Source organism: Cinclus cinclus, chromosome 2 (genome assembly GCF_963662255.1).
Source record: "Cinclus cinclus chromosome 2, bCinCin1.1, whole genome shotgun sequence".
Taxonomy (NCBI): domain Eukaryota; kingdom Metazoa; phylum Chordata; class Aves; order Passeriformes; family Cinclidae; genus Cinclus; species Cinclus cinclus.
The window spans coordinates 90846768-90859532 of NC_085047.1; the positions used below are offsets into that span (position 1 = coordinate 90846768).

Here is a 12765-nt window from a genome sequence, read left to right on the forward strand (position 1 = left end):
CCTTGCAAATTCTCTTCTGTGTATCCACTTGTCCACTCTTACCACTCTTGTTGTTGTGGATCATTTGCATAAGTGATGCTGATGCGTCCTCCTGTTCCTTCATCATCCCCTTGCAAGGCATATTAGCTTGGACTCAGTGCTTGGTTTTGGAAGGGAGATGTGCAGCTGTGTGAAAAGAAGAATTTGGACAGGAACGGATGTTTTGACACAGAGCTACCAACAGGACCCCCCTAAACAGAGCCTGCCTGATTGCAGCTTGCAGGAATTCTCTCCTTTACCACTTGCATTTAATAACTTGATCAGTGACTCGGATGCTGCAGCTGAAAGTTGGCTTACGAAGTTTGTGGACATCTTTGACTTGGAGGAGCCTTTAGGGATAGAGGAGATTAGTTAGAAATGACCTTGGCAGTCTGAAAAGAGGTGCTACAATCAAGAAGTTGAAATTGCATGAAGATAAGTTAAAAGAGTGGTGCTCACTAAAGAGAATTCAAATGACCTGTGCCATTTGGAGGTTTATTAAAATGCCTATCATGTTGTATGATGTGCCTGCATAGAAAAACAGATCTTATTTTGGAAATGCTGTGCATTAAATATACAGAAAGGTCAGCCTAGATTACTTTAAAGAGACTCTATTTATTACTGGAAAAGCCTGAGAGTCATTGTCCTGTCAGAGGAGGATAACAGAAGGGCCTTGTTAAAGCAACACAGCACTTGAAGATTTGAAATGTACTGGCTGGTGCATGCCTCTTTACTGAAACCTAGGAACAGGGTTGGATCCATGGATGGCAAATCTATTTTGATGGTATCTTAGTGCATCTGTAGGCTTTGTGAGTGATATAGAAAGGATATAATAGCCCTTCCCAGGAATTAAAATAACTTTTTTTTTTCTCTAAAGCAGCATTTCTTCCTCCAGTGCTCTTGTGTCATAAAGGAGACAGGTACAGTGAGGTAGGTAGCTGAAATCAGAGATCCTGAAATGGGACTCATGTCCTGACAGACCTTTAATGACTGTGTCAGTTTGGCCCATGGCTGTGCTGTCCATGCAACAAGGTGTGCGCATCTCCTTAAGCATCAGGATGCAGCTGCAAGGATCCATCCAGTTGTGCTGGGCATTATGTCACCATTCCGTTTGTCTTCCCCTGTCATGGGCACTGCGGAGGAGGAGGCTGAGCTTAATGGCAGGGATGTTGTGTTACTTCTTAACAGCAGCAGTCTTGTGGAAACCCTTCTCCTGTTACTCATAAGCATTTTAGAGGAGGGGAAGCTTTTGACAGCTTCCAACATCAATCTGATCAGCTGCTGCAACTCCAGTCCTGCAGTGCCAGGTGTGCCATCTGCTCGTGGCCAGCAGCACTTAGATCCCTTCAGTCTGCTCCTGCTTCAGTCAGCTCTGCCACTGCCACTGGCCCCAGGAGAGGACACTTGGTGAGGAGCACAGGTCTGGCAGTGAATCTGGAGCTTCCATCACTTCCTAGCAAGAAGCCCTCAAATGAGCAGTGTGGTTCATCCTAGGGCATTGCTCCAGGCCTGGCTCAGGTGTAGCAGTAACCCTTTTGAAAAAGTTGTATTTAAATATTGCAGGGAGTTCAAGAGAAGACAAATGGCTGTCTGTCCTCTCATCATTTGAGAGCAGACTATTTCAGTTGGTGCCATTTTATAGAACCGTAGAATTTGGGGTGGAAGGGACATTTAGAGGCCATCTAGTCAATGTCCCTGCAGTGAGCAGGGACATCTTCAACTCCATCAGGTTGCTGAGAGCCCCGTCCAGTCTGATCCAGGGTCGAGGCAGCTACCGGCTCTATGGGCAACCTGTTGCAGCATTTCGCCGCCATCGTAGTGAAAAATTTCTTATTTGAACGGCTGCAATTGTGACTTTTTACCTGAACTTGAGTCAGTCTGGTTTGGAGGGAGGTCCAGCTCTGATTTACGTAGATTTGCTTTTAGCATTTGGCCGCCTGGGCTCTGCTTTGAGCCGCAGCTGCGATGACACTGACGGGACGGACTGCAAGGGGAACCCCAGGGGCGTTTGGGGCTTTTTTCCCCCGTGTTTTGAGCAGGCTTTGCCTTTCCAGCGTGGCGATGTGGGTTGGATAGGGGAGGGCGCTGCAGGGCAGGGAGGGGCTCCTTCGCGGGCCGGGGACGTGCGGAGAGGCGGCTGCTCGGGCCCGGCCGCGGCTCTCGGGCTCCGCCCGCCGGTGCGAGCGCGGCCGGGCCGGGCCGGGCTGGGCCCGGGAACATCGTGAGGGAATACCTCGCTTCTGCTGAGCTAGAGGGATACTCCCTGCGTCTTCCTCCCTTGTGCTGTGTATGGCACCTACTGGTCCTTTGCCCGACAGCAGCTGCATTCACTAACCCGCTCCCCCTCCCCCCCCCCCCCCCCCCCCCAACCCAGCCTTCTCCCATTTTGGTGGCTGGGAGAGAGTGCTTGAGAGAGGAGGACATGGGTTAAAGCTCCTTGCAGCTGGGGTGAAGGTGAGGGAGGAAGGAGTGTAAGGGGAGGGGGAAGGAAGAGCGTCGGAAGGAGAAAAAAGGAACTTGGCAGTGAGCTCCTAGGTCAGTTCAGGCATCTCTTGTATACACCCTCGGCACACTGGAACAGCTGAGGCATGAGTACATATTTCCTTCTGCTTGTTTTGCCTGGGAGATGGTGATTTCAGGGGGTGATGAAGCAGACAACTGCAGGGTGTGAATGTCTGGCTTCTCCACCAGCTCCTGGCAATGCAGGCATCTCAAAGGTCTCCTTGCAGAGGGTGGCTTGGCTTTTGTTGCCTGGAGCAGAGAGGACACTGACTTGTCCAGAAGCTGCAGTATTGAGCATCCTGGAGCAGCTCTGGGGATTTGGTTCTACCTGTGTTCTGCAGTTCTAGTTCATGTTGGCCTGCTAGAGGACCAAAGAAAAATACTCTTCATCTGTGGAAATGAATCAGTGGTTCCATTCCCTAGTTAATTTTTGATTGTAGACTAACTTTTTTGTCTAATTCGACGCCTGGTGCCCGTCCAGCCCCCTCTCTCTTACCTCAGGAGTTTCGTGATGACTGCAGAGCCACATCTGCTGACCCCTTTCGCAGGAAGCCCTGGTGCCAGGAGCAGCTGGTGGGCTTGGCTGAACTGTGTGACTTTGCTTAGAGTTGTTTGTGTTGACTCTGCCCTGCACTTCCCATCAGGCCTGATCTGGACAACCACAGACTGCAACAATCTGTCAGTGCCTATGAGCACAGTCTCTCTGGGGCTGGTCTTGTTCTGCTCTCATTGACCATAATTTTGTTCACAAGTTTTCTTTTAGCATGACTCTTTTGGAAAGCACCAACTATTGTGATGTGAACAAAACTGAAAAACGTGGTTTAGCCAGGCCAACTGGTTAATGAATTGCTCAAACATGCTTTAAAACGTTAATTGAAGAGTTAATACTTGTTTTCCTAGTTCCCTTTTAATGGATGCTTATTCACATTAACCATGAAGTGTTGCAGCTTTTACAGTTATCATGAGTCAACAGAGTGTCCTTGCCTTTTTATAGAAATGGAACTGCTGGCGTAAGAGGAATATATTAAATGGCATGAATTGCAGTAGCAGCCAAGGCCTCTCATTCTGTATAAATGGTGTGTTGTGAATTTCTTCATCCTCAAGAGCAACCTTGACGTTTGCCACATTACAAAGCTGTAGTGCATTCTTTTGCCTGGGAGGGTAACTGTCCAATGATCAGTTTATGGAATTTACTGCTGCTTTTGTACTTAAAGGATCTTTGCAGGAAGAGATAAGAAGTTCAAATGAGGAAACACTATGTGACAGTATGGGAAACAGCAGCTTGGAAAGATAACTTACATTGTTAATTTGTCCACAGAAAAGGGTTAGCGATAATGTTAAGTGGCCTGAAGACAGAAATAGGAGCAAGAAACAGGATGTAGAGACATGATGAAGCAAGAGCAAAATGAGGCTCTGTTGGTATGGCATAGCATTATTTTGTGTATATGGTGAAAGCAGGTGGTAAGGAAACTTTCCTGTGTGACCATTTTGGAGGGCACACTGGCAGTCAGGGGACCGAAGCCTGAAGCTGTACTTCCCTACAGAGATGGGGAACAGTTCTGCCTGCAGCACATCCTGCATGTCCCCTGCACAGATCAGGTTGTGGCCCCATTTCTTTGTCACTGATGGTGAGCAAGGTTTCAGGATTCGCTTGCTGCTGATCTGTGTAGCACCTAGCGGGGAAATGTTTTAAGGGTATTCCTGCTTTAACCTGCAAAGGATTGCCAGAGGCTTTTCAGGTGTGCCAGGGATTCAAATTGCTCTGTGAGATGGTGATTATTTTTTGCCTCCAGTTAGTTCTTGTCGTGTGCTGAGATTGTCAGAGATGGCAGTAGCTTTGCAGTGTGTGACACTGTGTGCCTTCCTCTCAGGGAAGAAAATCAGAGGGAATTCCTCTTTCTCAACAGGTAGGGAGGTGGGGAGATGTGGTCTTCCCACTCCACATAGCACTGACAGAGATGCTTGTGATATGTTGAAGTGGCCCTGCTTTACTCTTTCCTGCTCATCAGTGATTCCAGGGGTTGCTCTTCCCATAAAAGGACCTGGAATGCTGTCGTGCTGTTCTTACGGTTTTATTCTTCTGTGCCATACACCGATGGTATAATGAAAGCTTTAGCCTTTCCTATGAGGTAGAAGGTTTGCTTCCTTCTCTGTCCTTGGTGGTTTTGAGATGGAGAATTGGCATGACACAATTTGTGAAGCTGAACTGTGAATTTTGATAGATTTATCCTCTTCTTTACAGCATCAGGTTGTTACAGGGTCAGAGAAGGAAGTGGTTTACTGGGTCACTTCTTTTTTTTTTTATCACAACTACCAGTAATAACCACAGGGAAAACATACAAACAGTGGGCATTTGATGTGAAACTTTATATGGGAAAGGCTGCTTACTGTTAACGTGCTGCCAGTGAGGCTACAGACTGACAGTAAGTGTCCACCTAGTCACTGGGGCTGAGGGTCTGAGGGTCTGGCTGAGGTATCTGCTGGAGTGTACATTGTGCTGCCTTCTGAGCCAGCAGTCTGGCTATGAATTATATGGACTTTTAGTCATTCACAGGGAAATTCTTGGGAGCTGGAGCTGTGCAGGGGAATGATGATAAATAGAATTAGGAAGAGGACGAATAATAGTTTTACTTGCTGGGTTTTATTGCTACTAACAGCAAGCAGCATGGTAACAGAGCTTCTAGCACGCTCCTTTGTTGTTCTGGAAATGCGCAGAGGTAATCTGGTATTGGCAGTAGTTTTTATCCATTGCTCACTGTGAGTGTTTTTAGGGACGCTATTTTGTCCCCACACAGAACAGAGGATTCATGGTCAGTTTGAAGATACACGGATTTTCTGCTGACTGAGGAAGAGGACACTCTGACAGAATAATTGAACCCAAAGCTGTAATTCCAGTGGAAGGAAAAGATTTGTCCCACCTTTTACAGAAATTGTGTAATTTCTGGTGTGGTTGTGTTCAGAAGTCAGTAACTTGGTCAGAAAAGCAAAGCTTTTACAGTAGGGCAGCTGTGCATTTTTGGTTTAAGGCTTTTGCTCTGATTTAAGAATCTTAGGTATGTTTTTCATGTGCTTTAAAATATTATGAAAAATCCATATGAGGTCATATTTTTTTGTTTTATGCTGAATCCCAAAGTACTTTTTAGAGCATTAAGGGAAGGGGGGGAAAATGGCTTTTTCGTTCTGCATTATCCTGAATGTCCAGGTTCAATTACTTTCATTTATTTTGCACTGTAGTTTGTTAGGGTTTTTTTCTCAGTATGGATTTTTCTGCTTGGATATGAATGACAAGTTTTAATAATTTCAAAACCAAAGTGTAAATACTTAAAAATTAAGATTTTTTTGAGTTGCTAAAAATTGTGTCTTGCCTTCAATTTTTAAGTGTTTTTACATGTATTCAGCTTCATTCTTTGTAGACACCTGATCTACTTTCTGTGTTTTACTTTAGAGAATATATTAGTTCTTATATACAGGTTTCTGAGCATTTAAAGGTGATAATCTCTACGGAACCACCATTTTCTACCTTTCTTGGAAATGCTGGTCAGAGTATAAAATGACTTTTCAGTATGCCTGACCTGTGCTGTCTCAGGTGTTTTCTCTGTGCCCTTACTGCCTCCTCCCCTTTCCTCTGTAATGTGTTTTCCCCTGCCTTGGTTTTTGGGCAGTAGAGACTGTGTGAGGTGGCTGACTGGTGTGTTTACACAGGCGTACAGTCGGGATCATGGCTTCTTCTGAGCTGCTAAATTGACCATCCCTCACCATACAACCAGAAACATTCAGAGGCTCTGGTGCCCTCTTGAGAGCTCACAGTTGGATTGTCCTTCTAAAACACCAGCCCTTGGAGCTGTAGTGTCACCTACTGCCTTCATGGTTGTATTTGTTTGTGTGCCAGGAGGTGGTGGTACCTTCAAGCCATGTGCATGTTGTCAGTGTTACCAGCATATGTTCCAGCATTGTCAAGGGATTTTACTGTCTTCTCTCCTTGGTATTTCATTTCAGTGTTTGGTGAGAACCTTTCCTTCTCTACTTGTAACGGAGTGTTAGGAATTTGAAGAGTACTTGTAAGATGGAAGGCAAAGGGTCCAGGAGAGTAATTGCTGGTAGTTAATAGAGAAAGCATTTTTTCTAGGCTGCTGTATTTTTTTTTCTCATTTATTTAACCCTGATAAGTGATGTTTGGAGAAAAAATAAGATTTCCTAGTAGTCCTGTTCCTTTGCTGAAAGGGCAAAGTCAGTTTGGGACCTGTTTTGAGATGTCCCAACTAGCTCTCCACCCAAACCAGGGCTCAGCAATTGCCCACCTGATATGTCTCAGTCAGCTTTTCTGCACCCCTGGAACAGCTTGCTGGCTTTTGGAACACAAACCTGACTGCCAGAGCAGGTAATTCATTGGGGTATCTGGGACAGCAGCTCTCTGGGCAGTTTCCTTCTATATCTGCTTCTGTTTTTTTAACTTGGAGATTTCTTCAGTCTTTTGTAGCATCTATTGGGAAACTTCTGACCACCCAATAAGCCAGCTGGCACCTAGGACCTTTTGCCCTTATTTCTAGAGGCAATTTATCTCATCACAAGAGAATAAAGTAAACCTTCTGGACATATCTACAGTAGAGTGCAAGTAGAAGTAAACTTTTTTAAAGATAAGACTTTTCAGCTTAGGGTCTTAGAAAATTTTCCCTCCCCTTTTTTGGTGTGCTTTTTTTTTTTCCTTTCTTTTTTTAGGTGTTACCCCATCCTATACAGGGTCCATATGAGTAATGGTACCCATATTAAAGCATCAACTGTTTGCCAGCTTGTTTGTCACTCCTGTTTTTTAAGAGGCTTATGTGCAAACGGCAGGACAAAAGTGATTCATGCTGTGTCACGCTTTCTTCTTTGCACACCTACTCGTGCATGGATCATCTGGTGATTAACAGCATAAATTTCTGGCTATAATGCCAACCTGCATTTTCCCCCGCTGGTCTCTCATTCGTCTGTACTCTCAGTTTGGCCCCGGTCTGTATGACTGAAGTGTGTGTGGGTTAGTTAATCCATTCCTCCCTCTGCCTGTAGGAGGAAATACTGGCACGAGAAACAAGGCAGTATTTTCCCAGTAGAGGGAGGTATTGTAAAGCTCAGCCCAAGCAGTTTTCTGCTTTCTGGAGAAAAGTGTGCTTTTTGCAAGGTTTTTTTCTCTGCTGAATTCAAGAATTAATGGAGCAGCATGTGCAGAGAGCTTGGAAAAGAAAAGCAAAATACCTTGCTCCACTTTCAGGCAGACAGAAGATTTTTCTCATGTTTGCTTTTACTGCTTTTTTATTATTATTATTTATTATTATTGGAATAGAATAATGAGAGCAGGGATCTCTGCCATGCTTGCCTGAAACCTTGTGGGCCACCAGCCATGGAGGTGGAGATGCCTTTGGTACTGCCAGCATCAAAAAGGCCTCCTATTCTCACCAAAATAACCCTGCCTTCCCTTTGCCCCATCAAATCCCAGAGGTGTTCAATGGGTTGAGTGCATCACTGCTCTGAAGAGTGTTGGGCACACCACAGAATCATAGAATGATTTGGGTTGGAAGGGATCTTAAAGAGCATCTAGTTTGAACCCACCCCCCCTCCCTTCCCCTGCAATGGGCCAGTGCATCTTGCACTAGACCAGGTTGCAACCATCATACAGGTTTTTACTTTACATTGTATGGCAGGAACAGGCATTTGTAGATGAGGTTTAACAAAACCTAGTAAATACTGTTAAATTGCAACAATCCTGCTTGGTCAGCTGGAGCATGGACATAAATCCAAAACTCTGCTTTGTAGTGTGACATAGATAAATCAAATGTCTCAGTACATAGCCTAATCCACAGATTAAATTTGCATGCTTCAGGATTGATTCATCACTAAGTGGAACATGGGAGGATACATCAAAATGGATGTTGGAGTGACAGTAGACAAGGAGGGAAATGTGATTAATTATTTAACTCCTTGAATCAACAGTTTAGACTCCCATGAAGCTTTGAAATTTTAGTTTCAAGGTGTGTGTCCTTAGCATTTGTGCTTGGTATCCTGTCTGTGCATTTCATTTTATCACTGCCTGTCCCAGCAGGGACTCACAGTGTGGTGCACTATTCCTTGACACCCAAACCCATCTGTGGGGGCTCATTCTTCAGGTCCAGAGAGGTGTGAAGCTTTGTTGGTGTTAGCATATTGTCTTGGGTGCTTCAGGGATTCTTGCAGAACCCTTGCAGAAGGGTTATTGCCACCTTCCTTCATTTTCTGCAGCGAGTCCTTTGCTGATGTGTAAGCCTTTTTCTTCACTTTAAAGTACTTTCTTCCAAAGCTTGCAAGAAATACTAGAAAGTGATCACTCTTGTACATATTCCTCTGGAAACTGATTTCAGTGATAAGCTGGGTGAGCAGTGAGGGGATGGAAGAATGTGGTCCCTTTTGAATATGCAGCCACCTAGTAACTGTGAGCACACTACAGGCATTCCTGTAATGTTTTCAGAATAGTCTTCTGATTGTTGTTTTGACTGATTGTGCTGCCATGAAAACAGTTTTTTTCTATCAATTTGAAAATCTTCAACTAAATTTAATTGAAATTTGGTAGTTTTTTCAAAGATTGAAAAAAACTGAAAAACAAGAATGTGCCACTAGAGGAAATAACAGATGACACACATTGACTTCTCTTTGTGGAATAAGAGACCTAAAACTTCATCTTTTCTGGTTTCTATAGTTAGTGTATGTTTTCTGTAAATACAAGCTCATGAAGAAATGTCCTGAATTTGAAGCACTTGACATTTATTGTTATTCCTAAGTTCAATTACATGTTTTCTAGCATCATGAATTGCTGTTCTCATCCCTTTCAATGTAATATAAAGTAGCCAGGCATAACCTATCTGAAAAGATTTTTAAACTGTAAAATTCTGCTGAATACCTAGAGTCACCAGAATAGCAGTACTTTCACAGAAATGTAAGGGAGAGCACTGGAGGCCTGGAATATCTAGATAAATGCTGTGTAGGACTGCGTGAAAACTCGACCGTGAGCCTTGTCTCACATAATAAAAAGTTACTTACTGCTTGTGACGAATGAAGGACTGAGTACTTTCTGTCTCAGTTCCACCTTGTGCTGGTTGCACATGCGGGAATATTTTCCTCTGGTTGAAAGCTAGGTACCACCATGGTTATCCATCACATCACAGTAGCAATGTTGGCTTTCTCTGGGGGCAGGAGGATGGTCAGTTGCATGAGGGAAGAGTCACACACTGGAAAATGAAGAATAAACTTTAAAAGTACTGGATATACCAGAAGTGCATTAGTGGTAATGAGAAAAGCTGTGGTAATTTGGCTGGTCCTCAAAAATTCTGATGGAATGTGAAAGGTCCAAGTGGCCCCATCCCACATGAGAAGAATGTAATCTCTCAAAAAAAGAATTATAAACAGCAGATAGGGGCTAGAAGGTAAAAAGGGGTGTGGGGAGCGGGAGGCACTCGCTGGGGAAGCTCTTCTTGGAGAGCCAGGTCTATCTGAGTTGCTTTGTGGAAGCATTTAAGGAGGTAGTTGAGAAATAACATTTGTGTTCTGCAACATGTCTGCAAAAAACACCCTTATAACTTGTATTTGATACTCAGAACTTAAAGTTTGACTGGGTAAATTCAGATTTGAAACCTCATCTCTTGTGAGGATTCATGGGCAATCCCACAGGGCAAAAAACCAGTCCAGTTTGCATTTCTTCTTGTAGAAAGCTTTCAGCTTGTTCTGAAGCTCTCCAAGAAAGTGTTTTCTATATCAGCATAGATCCCTGTTGGAGTTTGCTGAAAAGGCCTGTGAAATGGAGCTGAGTCTCTGGTCTTACTTTAGAAACCTAACCATCTTGCCCTCCTTTCTATTTGATCTGTATAACAACTCATTTTTGTGTCTGGACTTGCTGTATTCCTTTAATTTGCATGCTCTGTCTTGGTGCAGCTCTGGTACTGAGGACATTTGAGTAAAAGTTGTTGCCCAAGCACAGCAGCTGCTCATGCTTGAATAAATAAATGAATGTTTAAATGAATGAATAAAATAATGAAGTGATTGATGTTTCAGGCTAATGCAACGTGCATGAGCAAAGTGGGTGAAGAATTGTCCTTTTTATTTTTTATTGTCTTGTGTCATGTTTAATGCAAAAGTATTCAGTATATGCTCAATGGCACTACAGACAGCTACTGTAGTGAATAAGAATCTGTGAACAAATGTGTAGGTAATAGTTCAATTTGCATAATTTACAAAGCTTTTTCACAGAAAAAAATGGACTCGTCGCTTTTTAGATTATTATTTAAAATTGATCACTTGGACAGAAGTAAGTCATTTGTACACAGATGTTTAAAGCAGAGTATAGACTGTTGGTAACGTATAAAAGCTGCTGTGCCATGAATATCTGTCATCTGCCATCCTGAAGCTCCACTCATAACAGCATTAACTTTTCATTGGATTACTTATTTCATTGGGAATTGGCATTTAATTATGCTTAAGCTTATTCTACTGTGTACTGAGAAGCAACTTTAAATGCTTCATTTGAAACCGGAATGCAGCATGTTTAGGCAAATATTGTGATTGTTCTTGCTTTAATTTTCTGAGGACAGGAGCTCAGATGTGTATAGCTCGTTGACAGTTCAGTATGTGCAACCCTCTAACATCATAAAAATCACTTTGAATTTTTGCAGCCATTATCTATTTGGCATGTTACATGATTCCTTTTCCAAAGCAATTTTGTTACTTTTCCATTGTGTGATGTTTAATATTATGTGCTGATGACATTCCAGACCAAAGCATATTGAAAGTATTATATAAAATTACCAAGTTTGTGTTCAGTCTCAACAAAATTGGTGTCATATGATATACCCAGTATTACCTATGTTATAGTTTTTCCTTTGGAGAAATTCAAAAATACTCTTACATATATTCAGCTACAAAATAAACACTTTAATAATGAACTCTATAATTCATACCACATAGAACTTGTTTCCTATTATAGTCAAAACAGTCCTTGCAAATTTTTAGGTTTCTTGGCCTTTATTAAATGCAAATTAATTTTAAAAATACACCTTCCCCACTCACCACGTAGAAGTAAAATCTCTGAATTAAGTTTTTGTTTTTATGCGTCAAGAACAACGTCAAAGAAATAGTAAACATTTATCAAGAAGCGGTAAGCTTTTTTGAAGCCTCCTGAAATGAAGTTTTTTATTTACTGCTAAAAATTTACTTAGTAAAATGAGACACAGAGCTTGCAAAATTCCCTGCTAACCGCCTTCCTGCCTTGCAGGAAACTTCAAGCACTTCCATTCCTGTTTTACAATTACACAGGACATTCCATCACTACAAAATGTGACAAACTGGTATAGTAGTTGTGTTTTGATAGCTGAGAGTAGGAAGAAAATTACATTGTGGTTTTCTTCTGGTTTTCAAGGTAGAAAAAGAAAAATGCACAGTGCTGTTGCATTTCCAAAGGAGCATTAAAATGCTAGTTACTCAAGTTACTTTGAGGCACACTTTGCTGCATCAACCTCCCCGTCAGAGCTTGCCAAAGTGCTTGAGTAACTCTGAATTTTCATTGCTCTAATGACTTTCCTTTTGTCATAAATTAGAACAGGAAAGAGTAAACAGAGATGCGTAGCTTTTTGCGGAGGCTCTGGGACAGCCGCCTGCTTTGCCCAGCACGGGGCAGGGTCGCGCCTGTCGGGGCGGTGAGAGTTTGAGGGAAGTTGCAGGGAAGGGGGTGAGCTTGTCCCACACATCCCTCAGGTGCGATCAAGTGATAAAGGAAATGTGCTGCTCTTTGGGAGGGTGTGTACCTAGAAGAAGCAGGAAGCAGCTCGGCGGGTGCCTGCCCTGCCCTGCCCTGCCCGGCCCTGCCTGCAGAGGTCGGTGGCTCGGCGGGCGCAGGTGTGCCGACACACCGCCCCGCCGCTGCTCTCCGGGCATCTTGGCAGGCATCTCCTCGGCACCCACAGCTGCGAGAGGCGGGGGAAAGAAACCCAACCCAAAGCCAGAACACCCCCCCTCACCTTAAAAAAAACCAAAAGAACAACAAACCAACCCTCCTCCAGGTAGGGGAATATGACGGCCTTGCAGCTGAAAGAGTTGTCACATTCAGGTCTGTACAGGAGGAGACGGGATCGTCCTGACAGTGTCCTGCCCGGGTCACAGGAAGAGAAGCTGAGGTGAGTGCAAATGGATGGTGCTGCCAGGGCACCGAGCCCTTCTCTGCTGCCCGCTTGCTTCGGTGGTTTTAACAAC

The 12765-nt window shown here is 43.7% G+C and overlaps 1 protein-coding gene across 2 annotated transcripts in view; it reads left to right on the top strand.

Moving 5' to 3' along the window:
• The first annotated feature begins 4878 nt into the window (after positions 1-4878).
• Positions 4879-12765, top strand: part of LIMS1 (LIM zinc finger domain containing 1) — a 40347-nt gene continuing 32460 nt past the window's right edge. The window contains exon 1 of one of the 2 annotated variants that reach the window (XM_062487931.1): positions 4879-4943. Coding sequence is in view for 1 of the 2 variants with exons in the window: in XM_062487930.1 (XP_062343914.1) it covers positions 12586-12689 (104 nt within the window). In the remaining variant the exon portion in view is untranslated. Of the gene's footprint in view, positions 4944-12431; positions 12690-12765 lie in introns of those variants that run through there. The other variant, XM_062487930.1, reaches the window with a different exon arrangement.